This window comes from Xiphophorus hellerii, chromosome 1 (assembly GCF_003331165.1).
Source record: "Xiphophorus hellerii strain 12219 chromosome 1, Xiphophorus_hellerii-4.1, whole genome shotgun sequence".
Taxonomy (NCBI): Eukaryota; Metazoa; Chordata; class Actinopteri; order Cyprinodontiformes; family Poeciliidae; genus Xiphophorus; species Xiphophorus hellerii.
Window position 1 is genome coordinate 19,981,620 of NC_045672.1, and position 16,653 is coordinate 19,998,272.

The 16,653-nt window shown below is 37.2% G+C and overlaps 1 protein-coding gene across 1 annotated transcript in view; it reads left to right on the forward strand.

Moving 5' to 3' along the window:
• dnah12 (dynein, axonemal, heavy chain 12) overlaps window positions 1-16,653 on the forward strand; it is a 31,173-nt gene continuing 14,520 nt past the window's right edge. Inside the window, exons 1-41 of the mRNA XM_032576529.1 lie at window positions 1-218; window positions 337-427; window positions 1,324-1,513; window positions 1,866-1,935; window positions 2,026-2,175; window positions 2,257-2,452; window positions 2,702-2,890; window positions 2,976-3,129; window positions 3,985-4,076; window positions 4,177-4,355; window positions 4,455-4,590; window positions 4,682-4,807; window positions 4,894-5,028; window positions 7,030-7,223; window positions 7,303-7,546; window positions 7,640-7,825; window positions 7,925-8,125; window positions 8,255-8,449; window positions 8,528-8,649; window positions 8,745-8,880; window positions 8,965-9,111; window positions 9,564-9,683; window positions 9,862-10,018; window positions 10,100-10,272; window positions 10,374-10,526; window positions 10,609-10,848; window positions 10,964-11,209; window positions 11,328-11,447; window positions 11,537-11,646; window positions 11,723-11,906; window positions 12,683-12,823; window positions 12,908-12,991; window positions 13,124-13,312; window positions 13,427-13,546; window positions 13,684-13,872; window positions 13,947-14,098; window positions 14,642-14,780; window positions 14,934-15,100; window positions 15,204-15,459; window positions 15,945-16,241; window positions 16,425-16,603. Of these exons, the coding sequence (XP_032432420.1) occupies window positions 7-218; window positions 337-427; window positions 1,324-1,513; window positions 1,866-1,935; window positions 2,026-2,175; window positions 2,257-2,452; window positions 2,702-2,890; window positions 2,976-3,129; window positions 3,985-4,076; window positions 4,177-4,355; window positions 4,455-4,590; window positions 4,682-4,807; window positions 4,894-5,028; window positions 7,030-7,223; window positions 7,303-7,546; window positions 7,640-7,825; window positions 7,925-8,125; window positions 8,255-8,449; window positions 8,528-8,649; window positions 8,745-8,880; window positions 8,965-9,111; window positions 9,564-9,683; window positions 9,862-10,018; window positions 10,100-10,272; window positions 10,374-10,526; window positions 10,609-10,848; window positions 10,964-11,209; window positions 11,328-11,447; window positions 11,537-11,646; window positions 11,723-11,906; window positions 12,683-12,823; window positions 12,908-12,991; window positions 13,124-13,312; window positions 13,427-13,546; window positions 13,684-13,872; window positions 13,947-14,098; window positions 14,642-14,780; window positions 14,934-15,100; window positions 15,204-15,459; window positions 15,945-16,241; window positions 16,425-16,603 (6,761 nt within the window). The 5' untranslated portion in view covers window positions 1-6. The remainder of the gene's footprint in view (window positions 219-336; window positions 428-1,323; window positions 1,514-1,865; window positions 1,936-2,025; window positions 2,176-2,256; window positions 2,453-2,701; window positions 2,891-2,975; window positions 3,130-3,984; window positions 4,077-4,176; window positions 4,356-4,454; window positions 4,591-4,681; window positions 4,808-4,893; window positions 5,029-7,029; window positions 7,224-7,302; window positions 7,547-7,639; window positions 7,826-7,924; window positions 8,126-8,254; window positions 8,450-8,527; window positions 8,650-8,744; window positions 8,881-8,964; window positions 9,112-9,563; window positions 9,684-9,861; window positions 10,019-10,099; window positions 10,273-10,373; window positions 10,527-10,608; window positions 10,849-10,963; window positions 11,210-11,327; window positions 11,448-11,536; window positions 11,647-11,722; window positions 11,907-12,682; window positions 12,824-12,907; window positions 12,992-13,123; window positions 13,313-13,426; window positions 13,547-13,683; window positions 13,873-13,946; window positions 14,099-14,641; window positions 14,781-14,933; window positions 15,101-15,203; window positions 15,460-15,944; window positions 16,242-16,424; window positions 16,604-16,653) is intronic.

Genomic DNA, 16,653 nt, shown 5'->3' on the forward strand with positions numbered 1-16,653 from the left:
TCAGAAATGGCTACCTCTTCAGGGATTAATAAAGCAACCCTGGAGGGCCTGCCAAAGCTACAAGTTCTGCCCCCAATAGAGAAACTCAAGGGAGCTTTGGAGAGCTCCATTATCGCACAAAATGAGATGGCGAAAGAAATGAAGAAGAGAGAAGAGGCTCACAAGAAGCTACTGAGACATAGGAGAACAATGCAAGAAAAACATTTTCAAATGACATTGTAGGTGTTTTTTTAAATTTACAAATCATTTATTGCGATTGTGGCAGTTGCGGCAAATAATGCTATTGAAATTGATCATCGGTTTTGCCTGTTTGCGGTACAATATGATTTACTGCAGGCTCTCCAGAGCAGTGGAGGCTCGCACAAAGACCAAGGAGAGGGAAGCTGGGCGGAAACCTCCTTCTCCAGAACCAGTGATTCCAAGCCGAGTATGAATATTTTTATTTACTGTTGGGGTGGAATGTCTCCTGTTGATTTTCAAAGTCTGCTCACTTACAAATAAAAGGAAAGTCTCTACAGTTGATGAAATTTTTCTAATGTGTGGAGACTGAATATCTACACAAAAATACATTACGTAAATGATATAATCTGGTTCGCATGACATTAAGTAAAATTTGTATTTTATTCCCAATAGTGCAACTAAAATCCTGGTTCTCACAGATTAGTTATGTGACCATGCTGTGATCAATCAACACAATAATTTTTTTCAGTTCCACCCTGAACCCTCCCCACCTCCATGAGCAGTTATCAAATAACAATAATAATGTCAGGGACAATATTGTTGATCTGGACAAGGAATGAACATTAAGAACATAATTTGTAAGCTTGGTGAGAATGTCACAGGTGTTTGTGCATTTATTGAGAAATGGAAGAAATATCAATCACTCGTTTTAACAAACTTCATCATTAATTTACAAAGGCATTCTCTTACAATTCTTACTATACACAAGTGAGAAGGGAGCAGAAAGAACAAAAAATATTATATAAAGAAACAAACCAAACAGTACTTTTACTTTTCTGTAATGTATTTTTTTTTATTAGTTAATACTCTTTCTCTGAAAGAGTAGAGAATTAGAGAAGCTGCATTTGTGAGAAAAAAGGAAAATCAGCACAGGATTGCATTTTGTTTTCTCAACTGTATGTGCACATCTTGAATACAAACCCTGGTACAAAGAAGAAGAAATATTGCAAAACTAACTTCAAACTGTTTTTTACAGATTCTGTGTGATGAACGTAAACAAATTGTTACGTTTTCCAGAAAAAAATTATTTCAAGATTTTTAAAAAATATTGATTGCTTTTATTTTGTTCTGCATTGCTTGAAGATGAAATACAGATTCATGAAGCATTGTGTAGAGAGTCGACCGTTCGCTCCAATCCAGAAAGAGTGGCTAGACTCAGTGGTTGCCCGAATCGCACCTGAACTGAGAGAGTACCCGAAGTCAGATAAACTTCTGCAGGAGCTTTGTACGGAGGTCACCGAGGAGTTCCACAACGTGATTGTAGAGCACATAGGTAAGGCTAGTTACATGGGTGTGCAAAAGTATTTGCACCCCTTAAACTCAACACAAAGTAGTTCAGAATTGTACAGGGGATTTTATTTAGGGGTATCAGAGTAAAGAGGATGAATACACATAGATACATGTTATAAAAAATATTTTGAAACCATCCATATTTTTCTTTCTAAAGTTATTTTACTTTGTGTTCTTTTATATGTAATTTTAGTAAAATACGATGAAATTTGTTGATTCAAGCATGACACAATGCAAATGAGTTTAAGGAGTCTGAGTATCTTTACAGAGATTTGGTTTGTGCAAATGGAGTTCAAGTAAATCATGTCTTTGTATTGCATTTTTTCTTCTTTCAGTGGACACAGTGTTAAAGGATCCCCACAGAGTAGAAGAAGATTCAGAAGTACAGAGATCTGGCCAACCAACGTGAGTTCTAGAATAAGCTTCATAATTATACAATAATTAATTTGTTTTGTTTGACTATTTTTAAAGATTGTCTTTTTTATTTCTCTCAAGGATTGATACCTTTTGCCATTGCACCTTTACAAAAAGAGCAAAACTTGTGAGACGAAAACTCCATATTCTGCACCCAGTGATGCAAGCTATATTGGATATTGGCTATACATCTTTTACTGGTATGGTCCTACTTGAGTCATGTAGATGCAGGTAGGACTACATTATCAAGGTAAATAACCTCCTCTAAGTTGTAAGTCTTAAGTTTCCTGTAAGGATATTTTTTCCGCACAGAGGCTTCGAACCTGTGAGTTGTAAAAGTGTAGAGAGAAGTGCAGCTGTAGAGTGTGAGAAGAAAGAATCTGAAATTATGAATACCTGGTTTCCTCAAATCATTCAGTTATTAACAAATGAGGAAACCGTAGGTGAACTGAAAGAGGAGCAGCTGGATTCTTTTTACAACTGTGCATCTACCCTCATGTCCAATCAGGTATTTAAGTTTTTTCATTTATTTATTGTCTTTACTTTTAAGAATATGTTTTAATGATGTAATTAGAAAAAATATGATTCAGGACACAGCTACAACCTGCAACTGACTAATGTTTAAAGGTTCCTACACTTGAAATTGTTTCATTGAGAAATATGGCAGACAGATCATTTATAAGGTTTATTTCATATTACAAACAATTTCTCAGGCATATTATGACTTAAAGTGACATATTTTTTTCCAAATTTATAGTTGAAGTTCCTACTTCAGGAAAGTGTAAAAAGGTTTGTCAGCTTTTTCGATCCAAGCAATCAGCACTGCTTGCCAGTGTTTCTCATGAGTTTGACATTTGATGATGGAAAAATGGACATTTACCCAACTCTCAAAGATTTAGAAGATTCTGTTTTAGAGATAATCAATTCCATAGCAAGCTCACTGCAGGTAAGATTTCTCATTTTAAGCTTAATTAGTGTTTGTGTATGTGTGTGTGTTGAGAAGAAATTGCCTTCTTATTATTTATTTATAGAGAGTACAGACTGTGCAGTCTTGGTTGGCCCAAACTTCATCTCCATGTGTGGATGCCTGCGTTCCCGATGAGATCCTTACTTGGGCTCTGGTCACTGTGACAAATGCTGTGCGCAAACATTTGGAGGAACCTGACAAACATTTGAAGACCTACGGTGATATAGCACTCATGCACTTATCATTGTCATGAATATTATTTTGAGTTTGGTCCGCAAAAAATTAAAATAACCAGTAATCAGTGATCGTACTCACTGAACCATTAATTGAATGGAGTTCATCCATTCTTTTCTTGTGGTAAAATGTTTTTATAAAAAAAAACTAAGTTAAGGATTTTTGAAGGCATGTTTTTGGTAAACATGTTTGAATTTTGTGTTTATATTATCAAATGTATGCAGCCACACCCACTAATTTTTGAATGAATGCAATGAGGTACGTTGCAGAGAGACCAAACTCATTTTCTAGCCATCAGCATGCTTCCGCCATGATTGTGGCTGGATGTCTGACCAGTCTTCTTAGGATTCTTAGCAGTCTTCTGACATGGACCTGCCTTTCCGATAGTCTCACCTTACTGTGGACACTGACACTGGTATTCCAGCATTATCTAGTTCAACCTTCACAATCAGATGTTCTAGCCTGACAAGGATCTTGAGCAAATTTTAAAACTGGTTTTGAAATGGTTAGTTTGCTTTATTCAGTAGTTAATATTTACCTTCTGGAGTGGTGCTGATAAATGACATTTACTTGTATACTAATTTGTGTTTTCATAGAAATTTAAACCCATATGAATATTTTTTTAACCTGTGATAGAGAAAATCCACATTAAATTCAAATTTATCAACAAGAATCTTGTTTTTAAAACTTAAGAACGTTCTGTTTTGTATGATCATTCCACGCTGGGAAAAGAACAGCAAAAATGCATAATTAAAAAACAAAAACTATTGTAATTATATTTAAACTTCACATTAGAAACTGTATCAATTCATAACTTGCTTTTGTGGTTTATTTTGAAGTTAAAAGCTATGACTGGCTTGTGAATGGAACTGCGCAGACTCAAGTGGACACTTTTCTGAAAGAGGAGCACACTTTTGAAGAGTTTACTGAAGTAAAGAATCTTAAAGCTGAACTTAATTCATTTTATGACACATTATGACTTCACCATGTCTTGGTTTATGTCTGAATGTATTTAACCTTGTCTGGTAAAGCAAGTGGAGGAGTTTCATGCACTCTCAAGGGAGATTACCAACCTCCCATCAAAAGTCTACTTCCCAATGATTCATCTGGAATGTGAGGAGCTCAAACAAAGCTTATGTGATAAAGCCAAAATGTTTGCTGACATTCTTCTGACAACACTGGTCACCAAACATCGGGAGCAAAATCTAGAGTAGGTCCCCTCTTGTGGCATTTTCAGTCAAGCCTGTCTCTCATTTCTAGACATTCTCATGGTCTCATTATGCATGATTTCTTTTTTGTGTGTGGAAAGGATCTGCTCTGAATTTGAAATCATTCAAGAGAAATCTCAGGAAGTTCCAGAAAACATAGATGCTATGGCTCAGATGGTAGACTACATGATTTTGACCAAGACAAAGACTCTTGAAGACCTAAATGAAAAACTACAGGTGACTAATTGGACATTTTGTCCTAGCTGTTGTGTCTTGCAGAAAAACAACATTTCTTAAATCTCATATACATCCCAACATGCACTTGCAGGAAGCAAGCACCAGACTTATGTATATGTTGGATGTCCACATAATGGAACCAGAGGATTTGGAACTTAACTCGACTGTTTTCCTTTGGCCAAAAAATATACTCGATGCTTTTGTGCTCAATGATGCGGTGCGTCTTCTGAACTATATCATTCTTTAAATTTCTAATAGATTTATTTTTTAGATTTGACGCTGCACACGGTTGTTATTTTCCAGGTCTTGCAGACTGCCAAGCAGAAAGGAGAGAAAGAGCTGGTAGAGAAAAGGGAAAAATTAATGATTGACCTTGAAAGATTGGGACACTTGTCAGAGCAGATAGTGGAATGCTCTCGCCTGGATATGTTGCAGCAGGTACAGTGTCATTTCGGCTATCACATAAACCTTGGCTAGTTTTTTTGTATGTTTTTTTTTAATGAGATTATTGACCAGTTTTGATTTCACCTGTCATGCAGGGTATGTTTTAACAACATTTATTCTTGCTAAAACGACAACACATACTGTATATAATGCATTTCAAAAGTATTTATACCCACTGAACTTTTTCCACATTTTCTCATATTATAACCACAAACTTCAATGTATTTTAAGTCAAGTTTATTTGTATAGTACATTTCAGCAATAAGGCAGTTCAAAGTGCTTTACATGATAACAAGATAATACAGTTACCGTTTATGAAACGAGCAATAAACATTACATTTTGACAGATGCCAATATCAAAATTATCAAGAATATTCATTATCAAGTATACATGAAATAAACTGATCAATGTCTCCAGTTGTTAGTCAAAGGCAACAATAACCATGTGGGTTGTTAGACTTGATTTAAAGAAACAGTGTTTTGGCAGTTTTGCTTTTTCTGGAAGCTTGTTGTAGATTTTATGATTTTATAGAGAAGAAGGCAAATAATGCATGGTTTTACAAAATTTTTAAAAAGTAAACATTTTAAAAGTGTTGCATATATGTGTATTATGGCACACAGTGTTGTTTTGGGTCAACCCTACAGCAAATCAGTCTTTCCACAAATTTATAATTTGACAACTTGACTTTAACTGGTCCATTCCAACATATGCTTTGACATAAATCATATCATTGTTTCTCTGACTGTATGTTTAAGGTCAATATTCTGGTGAAATTCCAACTTCTGCCCGAGTCTTCAGTTTTTTGTTTATTTTTGCAGCCTCTAACTGGGTTTTTCCTGCAGTGCAACTTTAAATTTGTAAATTATATACACATACACCGTGTTGCACTAACATGCACACATTCATACACTTATACACAGATGGTAGATTACATTGGCACATTGACAGCACGAGGAACAGAACTCACAACTTTCTGACTGCAAGATCATGATTCTATCCATTTTACCACAGTTGCCCCATTAAGCTCCATTCATCTTTCTGTCATTTCTGACCAGCTTTATTATCGTTGTGTGCTGCACAATATTGCCACCACCATGTTTTACTGTTGGGGTTGTTAAAGTTCCCAACAGGTCAATGTGCTGTAAGGGTTTTCCACCACTCATAGCTTGTTGCATGTATAATGCTTAAGTTTGGTTTCATCTGAACAGAGCACCTTCTTCAACATCTTTGCTGTATGCCCAGCATGGCTTGTGGCAAACTTTTAAATTAATGTTCTCATGACACCAACAGTTTTCTTCTTACTGCTCTTCAATGAAGACAGGATTTGTTAAGTGCACATTACATAATTTTTTATTTCACAGATATTCTCAGCTGAGGCGCACCTCCAGAGTTACCATGGGCGTCTTGGCTGCATTTTTGATTAATGCCCTCCTTTCTCAGTCAATCACTGTAGGCAACCTGCAAGGTCTAGCTTTATATATAAAAATTTAGATAATATTTAATAACATAAACATTCTAAAAACTTAGCTATGACTTCATCCCTGACTTGTCTGGTTCTCTGCTTGATCTTCGTTATTCCGTTTGTTATCAACAATGTTCTCTAACCTTCATAGAACAGCTGGTTGTATAATAACATTTAATTATTCACAGGGGGAACTCTTATTTACTAATTAGGTGACTTCTGAAGGCCAGTAGTTGTACCAAATTTTATTTAGGAGTATCAGAGTAAAGGGGGTTGAATGTATCTGCCACACTTTTTGGATTTTCATTTTTAAAATAGAAAACCACAGAACTTTGTTTCATTTTGTGCTAGTCTGTCTCATAAAATCTATGTAAAGTTAATTGAAGCTTGTGGTTCTAATAAGAAAAAAATATATTTTTACAAGGTATCTCAATGAAATGGAGGGTAACATACTTTGTCAGCTGTTTCTGCAACTTTCATTATCTACGGTTGCCCCAAAGCCATAATCTTATTAAACATACATTTTGAACAGTATATTTCAAAGGTAAGAATGATACAGCAACTTCTCCGGGATGCTGAGGAGGCAGTAGACATTGTTAATAAGGAAGAAGTCTTCTACCAATGGGACCTGACGTCTTACCCTGAAGTTGAAGCCATCAAGGAACACATTGAACCATACCATAAGCTGTTTGCATTCGTCCTTAAATGGCAAAACACAGAAAGCAGGTCTGAAATCAGTCCCTAAAGTGCAACGTTTCAATTTTAATAACACCCTGTGATAAACGTGTTCTCTATTTATGAACAGATGGATGGATGGCTCTTTCTTGGAACTAAATGGGGAGACTATGGAAATTCAAGTGGATGAGTTTTATAGGGAAGTTTTTAAATTGCTGAAGTTTTTCCAGCAGAAGCAGGTTAAGGCTGCACAAGAGAAGGAAAAGATTTCTGGAATGAAAAAGCAAAAGGTATCTGAGGAAGATGTCAAAAGGCCAGATGACCCAGCAGTAATTCTGTGTTCTGGTGCTATGACACAGATCAAAACGTTTAAGGTATTTAAAAACTGCTGATGATTGAATTGTAACATAACATAACTTTTTTTTGCTAGGGTGTAGCTTTTAATTTATGTATCTTTGCATCAACAGGAGCATGTTCCTGTCGTGTCTGTTTTGTGTAACCCGGGTATCAGGCAACGTCACTGGGACAGCATGTCTAAAATAGTCGATCATGACCTAACCCCTAATTCTGGAACAACATTACGCAAAGTTTTAAAGCAAAACTTAACACCTTATCTGACTGAGTTTGAGTCTATCAGTGCTGCTGCTAGTAAGGTGAGACTCCCTTAGGATGTTTTGTTTTGTTCTACAGGTTGCCACAAAAGGTCTATGATCTGATTGTAGGCTAGTCTTGTAAACCATCTTTCATTGTAGGAGTTTTCCCTGGAGAAAGCCATGCAAACCATGGTGCAAACTTGGGACGGTGTTGCCTTCAACCATCAACCTTACAGGGAGACCGGTGTTTCCATTTTGACTTCTTTGGATGATGTTCAGACAATGTTAGATGACCAAATTGTAAAGACCCAAACAATGAGGGGCTCACCTTTCATCAAACCATTTGAGAAAGAAATTAAGGTAAACTGTTCTGGAGACGGTTTCCGTTATGAATGAGTACAACAATTTTCTGAAGTTTTCATTGTAAAAAAAATATTAGTCATAGTTCTGTACTATAAAATCATAAAAGAGTTTCTTTTCTGTTTTTAGCAATGGGAGGAGCGCCTGCTTAACATTCAGACAATCATAGATGAGTGGCTGAAGGTGCAGGCCCAGTGGCTTTACCTGGAGCCTATCTTTTCATCTCAGGACATCATGCAGCAGATACCAGAAGAAGGAAGGCTTTTTCAAGCTGTAGACAGAAACTGGAAAGAGATCATGAGGCATTGTGTCAAAGATCCTATGGTAAAAAATAAAATAAAGCAAAACTGTTTTCATTTTTGACAACAGATCTTTTAGCTATACCGCATTACTTCATCTTAGATTCTGCCAGCAACCGCGCTTCCTAGTTTGTTGGAGAAGCTGGTAAATTCCAACGAGCTCCTTGATAAAATTATGAAAGGTTTGAATGCTTATTTGGAGAAGAAACGGCTCTTTTTTCCACGGTAAACAAACAAACAAAAAACTTTCTGCAATTTTCGACCAATTGGTTTTATTATATGTGGCAATATTCACATTTTTATCGTGATCTATTTTGCAGGTTCTTCTTTCTGTCAAATGATGAAATGCTTGAGATTCTCTCTGAAACCAAAGATCCACTCCTAGTTCAGCCTCATCTGAAAAAGTGTTTTGAGGGTATTTCCAAACTAGACTTCTTACCCAATCTGGATATTCAGGCAAGACACACATATCATTCAAAATGCGTAATGTAACATTGTGCATGATTAGGTTTTAATTGGCTGTGTACTGTTTTTGCTCAGGCCATGTACAGCAGCGAAGGCGAACGTGTTGGTTTAATCCAGCGTATTTCTACATCTGAAGCCAAAGGAGCTGTGGAGAAGTGGCTGATTCAGGTGGAAGATGTGATGCTTCGCAGTATCAGAGACGTGATAGCCCGCTCAAGATTGGTAAGATCATGGTTACACATAATGTTAGTGGCAGAAGTTTACCTACAGTCATAATTACCATGAGTGTTTTACATTAATGTATGGATTTTGGGCTTGGAATTTTGCATTTGAAGTGTTTGGTAACTATTTTGAATTGAATGCAGATCTTTTCTGGTTCATACAGAAATATATTCAATATATTCTCATAGTCCTCTATAGAAAACTACTATAACCCAGGTTCAATATTATAGAAGAGGAACGCTTAATGCCAAACTATGCATGGTCGAATATATATATATGTCCTCACTGACCTTTGAAGAAATGTCCCTTGGGTGTAGAGAATTTTATCTAGTGCACCAATAAATACCTGAAATGTAACTGATATCAATGTTGATGATGAGTGTGGGTAAACCTCTGTTTACATATCATAAATTTTCTGGTCCATAAAATGTTTCCATGTTTTTAAATGGCAGGCCTATCCTGCGACTCCACGGGACCAGTGGGTCACAGAGTGGCCTGGACAGGTAGTTATTTGCACCTCTCAGATTTTTTGGACTGTGGAGGTTCATGAGGCCATCAGAAAAGGGGTGAAAGTGAGTCTTTCTGTGTTTTATTCTGCTTGATTTGAGATCTTGACATACTTTTTATGAGATTTTCTAAATTGGACTAAGTAGATTAATTAGGTGGCTGTATAAACGGTAATGTTATTAACTTTATAGTGAACACATTATTTCTTCAAATAATCATAACAGTATGCTGTTCTCTCTGTAGGGTATAAAAGCCTATTATGAAAAACTGAAGGATCAGCTGAATGACATCATAAAGTTGGTGAGAGGAAAACTTTCCAAGCAAACCCGGATTACTTTGGGAGCGCTCGTCACAATTGACGTCCATGCCCGGGATGTTGTTGTGGATCTTATAGAGAAAGGTAACACCATCCCTAAAATCATTTAAATATTTAAGGAGTTCTCTTGTACAGATCCAAGAGCTTTAGTGTTGTTGTTTTTAGGGGTATCACATGAAACTGACTTTCAGTGGCTAGCTCAGCTTCGTTACTATTGGACCAATGAAAACGTTCGCGTTCGCATTATCAATTGTGATGTTTGTTACGCCTATGAGTACCTGGGGAACTCACCACGTCTGGTCATCACTCCTCTGACTGACAGATGCTACAGAACTCTGGTAATTAAAAAAAACATTTGTTTAAATTATCTTAAATATGAATAATGCATCTTGTCTTGTTGATAAATGCTGAAATCTGATTTCGTTCCCTTTTGTTATAGATTGGAGCTTTCTACCTTAATTTGGGTGGGGCACCTGAGGGTCCAGCTGGGACAGGAAAGACTGAAACCACCAAGGATTTAGCCAAAGCTCTTGCTGTGCAGTGTGTGGTCTTCAACTGTTCAGATGGACTGGATTATATTGCAATGGGAAAAGTACTATTCTCTTGAAATTCAATGTGAATTATCGTATATGCTAACAATCTTATTTTAATATATATTTTAATCCATTGCATAGTTTTTTAAAGGTCTAGCCTCGTCTGGAGCTTGGGCGTGCTTTGATGAATTTAACCGTATTGAGCTGGAGGTGCTGTCTGTAGTGGCTCAGCAGGTTCTGTGCATCCAGAGAGCCATTGAACTGAAACTGGAGTACTTTGATTTTGAAGGAACTACGCTCAAGCTCAATCCCAACTGCTTTGTTTCCATAACAATGAACCCCGGTTACGCGGGACGCTCAGAGCTTCCGGACAACCTCAAGGTGTTTTGTCAGAAATAATGCATGATATGTCTTATTTTTATTATTTAATGTACCTAATTAATGTAATGACACGTAAGAATGCTTCAGTGTTTCTGTACATTTTGCCTTTCTGTAGGTGTTGTTTCGAACTGTGGCCATGATGGTCCCAAACTATGCTCTGATCGCAGAGATCTCGCTGTATTCATACGGCTTCCTCAATGCCAAACCACTGTCAGTAAAGATTGTGATGACCTACAGGCTTTGTTCAGAGCAGCTCTCCTCCCAGTTTCACTACGATTACGGCATGAGGGCTGTCAAAGCAGTGCTAGTTGCTGCAGGAAACCTCAAGCTTAAGTATCCCAATGAGAATGAAGACATTCTGGTAATTGTGTAGAAGTTATGTAATTAGTTTGATAAACTTCAGTTTATGCCTTTCATTTCAGTTTCAGTTATCAGATCATCTTAAGTTATTCGTGAATTTTTTATGTTGTAACATTCAGCTACTGAGATCCATAAAGGATGTCAATGAGCCCAAGTTTCTGTCCCATGATATTCCTTTGTTCAACGGAATCACCAGCGATCTTTTCCCGGGCATCTCTCTTCCTGAGGCCGACTATAAGGTCTGATGTGTTAATACGTTTACTCAAACTACTGTCTTGCTATTCTAAATGTATCTTTGTTTTTATCTGTTTTCCTTTATTTTTGCCAGCTGTTCTTAGAGTCTGCTAGAGAGTGCTGTGAAAAGCATAATGTGCAGCCAACTGAAGTCTTCTTGCAAAAGATCATACAGACATATGAGATGATGATAGTTAGACATGGGTAGGTCATGCTTAGATTTTCATATGGTTATGTTTACCATAAAAGACAATTATACACAAAGCAGGTTTTTTTACAGGTTTATGCTGGTGGGAGAGCCCTTTGCTGGGAAAACAAAGGTGTTGCATGTTTTAGCTGACACGCTAACTCTGATGAATGAGAAAGGACATGAAGGAGAAGACAAGGTCATCTTCAGGACATTAAATCCAAAGTCCATTACTATGGGACAGCTCTTTGGACAGTTTGACCTAGTTTCACATGAGGTAATTATGTTCCTTTTATAATCTGCTTGATATCACAAAAGTATTGTGTTCATTTGTACAGTGCTTTGCAAATGCACTCATACAGATTGATCTTTTTCACATTTTGTCACATTATAACCACAAAGGAAGGAGGTTCGCTAGTCAGATGAGACCAGGGTAAACATTTCAACCTATATTAAAAACTATATGTGTGAAGGAACATACCATCCTAATGATGGTGGCAGCATCAAGCTGTGGGGTTGCTGTTCCTCAGCATGGACAGGGATACTTTGAAGATGTATGAACTTACACACAGGGTCAACATGGAAATGATAAACTGTTTGCACAATGATAAAAAAAACGTCACCCTGGGCCACAGGTTCACCATAAAGCTGGGGAACCACCCACAACATGTATCAAACTGATATTTATCTAATTTTATCTATATTGAAATGATGACGTGTCAGTGTTTAGATGTGAAAAGCTATTGGGTTTTTTTCAAGCTATTGATGCAAGACTGCTAAATGCAAAATGCCATGCCACACCTTATCACATAAGACACTTTGAATTGCTTTGCTGCTGACACATACTATATAAATAAACCTCTGGCATCAAATTTTCTAACATTACTTTGTGTTAGTCTGAAAACCATAGTTAACTCCAGTGAATGTATTGACATTTGTGTTTGTAACATGCAAAAACACATATAAATATTTTTATTAGTCACTGCACCTAGAATAATGTGTTGCCCATTCTTTGATGTTTCTTTTCACTTACTGACTTTCTCTTTCTTTCAGTGGACAGACGGTATTGTGGCCAACACTTTTCGTGACTTTGCCTTGGGAGACACACCAGAGCGCAAGTGGGTGGTGTTTGACGGTCCCATAGATACACTGTGGATTGAAAGCATGAACACTGTACTGGATGACAACAAAAAGGTGCATAGTTAAAGTAAAACTGATATGCATGCTTATGTTTTCAATATATTAACATGTTTTTTTTTCTATAATTCTCATCTGCAGTTGTGCTTGATGAGCGGTGAGATAATTCAGATGTCCAATCAGATGAGTCTTATTTTTGAAGCAATGGATCTGTCACAAGCTTCAGTAAGTTAAAAGTGTGCAGTTTATATAGTGCTATGCAGCTTCTGGTGCAGCCAACATACATTTTCACATGTTTAAGTTATCTAGTTAAGTATTTTTTAGCATCTTTTAAAATAAATTATTTTGCAACTGCAGCCTGCCACAGTCAGTCGATGTGGTATGGTCTACATGGAACCCTCTCAGCTAGGCTGGAAGCCTTTGGTGATCTCTTGGATGAACACTCTTCCTGATCCTCTGAAGTCTCAGGACCATCATGACCTGCTGATGGATCTCTTCCTGTGGCTCTTTCCACCTTCCATCGTTAAGTTACGCAAGCAGTGCAAGGTAAACTGGGCCCTGTGCCACAAATTCATAGATGCAAAAGCTTCTCTTACAGCAAAATGTTTCTCTTGATCGTATAAAAAATGTGCACAATTGATCATGTGGTTCTGCTCACAGGAGGTTGTTTCCACTAGCAACAGTAACACTGCGGTGGCCCTGTGTCGACTGTTTGAGATGTTGATTGTTGAACCACTGACGGCACATCCAGAGGATAAGAACATTCGCATCTGGATCATGGTACTATCACTCTATTATGTCAATTTATTTTTCAACTTACAACTTTACAAAAACAAGGCACGTCCTTTTTGGTTTAAATCAGTTAAGTGAAAGTTTTGCTGTTCTCTTCCTTTGTTTCTTTTCTTTTTTGCTTTCAGGCAGCCTTTTCATTCTCCCTGGTGTGGTCTGTGGGAGGTGCTTGTGATGCAGACAGCAGAGAGAAGTTCAGTCAGTTCGTAAGGGCCACACTTTCTGGAGAAACACAGGAATGTCCAGTCCCTGAAACAGTTGGGAAATGGGAGTGTCACATGGAGGAAAAAGGGCTGGTGTATGACTACTTTTACGAGGTAATCTGCTCTTATATTCTGAAGGTTTTTTATTAGTGTTGAGTTAATAAATAGTATTGTAAACGTCTTTGCAGTTTAAAGGAAGAGGAAAATGGTTTCACTGGAATGAAACAATTAAGAGCATCTACCTGGGAGACAAAAACACAAAGGTGCAGGACATCATTGTTCCCACCATAGACACCGTACGCTACACTTATCTAATGGACCTCTGCATCAACCATGGAGTGTGAGTATTCTTAGATATTACAGTCGACTCAGATTTCAAAATGGCATGTATGCCACAGATATGAAGTTCATCTACAGTACCTGTTAGAAGTTTACATAAACCCGTTATGGCCATGGATGTCTGATGATGATTAAATGAACACTTTTAATTATGCTTAAAAACAAGAATTAGGTGAACTAGTTTGAATTTACTATTAATTTCTCTAATCCATACAATGTCTTAATGTGACTTATAATTTCACTAATATTATACAATGTTGGACCATGGTTTAATTAGAGACAGATCAAATAATCAAGATCAAGTAATTAAAACAAGAATTGGGTGCAAAAGTAAGAATATACTTTTGCACCCAATTCTTGTTTTAATTACTCAATGCAGTTGTATTTCTTAATGTTAATATGGGCCAAATGCATCATTAATGTTGAAAATGTATATGAAATTCTTGTGAATGATGAGTTTAGGTAAACTGCTGACTGGCTGTGTATATTGTTTTAAGTCACTGTATTTAACATGCTTTTATCATTTAACAAATAATCTCGCCAGTCCTCCCCTGTTTGTTGGCCCTACTGGCACTGGGAAGTCTGTTTATGTGAAGGAGAAAATGATGAACAATCTGGACAAAGACAGTTTTCTGCCCTTTTTCATCAACTTTTCAGCCCGGACAAGTGCCAATCAAACCCAGGTTAGTTCTGGTAATGTGAGAGTTGTTGAAACCCATCGTATAATTAGTTGTTAAAAGAGTTGATTGATTAATTGAATACAATGGTATTCTTACAGTAACGTCTAGCTGTTCTCAGTATTCTAAATTATATTTTGTATTTGCTGTATCTCTTAGAATATAATCATGTCCAGGTTAGATAAGAGAAGGAAAGGAGTGTTTGGCCCTCCAGTGGGAAAAAAGTGTGTCATCTTTGTAGATGACATGAACATGCCTGCCCTGGAGCAGTTTGGTGCTCAACCTCCTGTGGAGCTTCTACGACAGTACATGGACCATAGAAACTGGTATCAACCTACCCTTAGAAGCCACTGTAGACAGTCAACAAAGAAAAATGCACTAAATATTTTTTTTTCAAAACTTTAGATGTCACTTCTTATGCTCTGGCAGGTACGACTTAAAGGATACAACAAGGATCACCTTAATTGACATCCAGTTCCTATGTGCAATGGGTCCCCCTGGTGGTGGAAGAAATGCAGTAACACCTCGCTTTCTTCGGCATTTCAACATTGTCAGCATAAATCCCTTCAGTGACGACACCATGGTTCGCATTTTCTCCAGCATTGTGGCTTTCTACCTCAAAAACAATGCATTCGCCCCTGAATGTTTTACCATTGGCAACCAAATAGTGGCAGCTACAATGGAAGTGAGTTACCTTTCAGAGATATTATAACTTTCACTTTAGACTAGTGCCTTGTAAAACATTCTTAAACCTTTTTTAGGTTTGGTCTCATTACAACACTAACTTGAGTGTATTTTTTGATACATATGACAGCCTCTTGATTGTATAAAACATGTATAATATTTTTATGACAGACTAACACAAAGTAGCACATGAATGTAAGGCAAAAAAGATAATGTTGAAAACACTTTTTCAATTTATTCCACAAATTTTCAACATTGAGAAAAAGAGACAATACAAAGGATGGACTTATTTGGGCTGAAAACAAGTGCTGTTGCACTATTATACGCCACGTTCTTTTGATCTGTCACAGCTCAATGAAATAAACCAAAGTTTGTAATTGTTACTTAAAAATGGTGGAACTGTTTAAGGGGATTAAACTTCATGTTTATCTTTTCCTCTGATTTTTTCTTGGTCATTTTTATGCTCTTCTCTTTTATATTTTAAAGGTGTATAAACAAGCCATGGAAAACCTTCTACCGACACCAGCCAAGTCTCACTACACTTTCAACCTACGAGATTTCTCCCGCGTCATTCAAGGCTGCCTGTTGCTGAAGAAAGAGTCTCTGGAAAACAGACATACCATGACACGCCTGTTTGTCCATGAAGTCTTGCGTGTCTACTATGATCGTCTAGTGGACGACACAGACAGAGCATGGCTCTACAAACTGATGAACAGAATTGTCAAAGATCACTTCAAAGAGTCCTTTGAACAGGTCTTTGATCACCTAAAGCAAGGCAGCGAAGTAAGCCAAACTTCAGTTTTCTTTTGTCTATTTTGTAGATTTCAGTTTGTTAGACATTCAGCGTATGAAACAAAAGAGGTGTTCTGGCTTTTTTCTTACAATTTCAAATGTAAAAGCATAGTAATCAGTGACAGATTACACTGTATTTGGAAAACTCTAAATTTGTGTTGTTTGTCTTTACAGCTGGAAGAGGATGACATGCGGAATCTTCTTTTTGGTGATTACATGGAGCCTGAGCTGGAGGATGACGAGCGCTTATACGCTGAGGTGCCATCAACAGAAGCGTTTGCTGTGGTGGTGGAAGCGTGTCTCGAAGAATACAACCAGATGCACAAGAATCGGATGAACCTCGTCATCTTCCGGTACATTGCCTTTTTCCTCCCAGCGTTTAAAATGTGAAGTAGTTTTATAT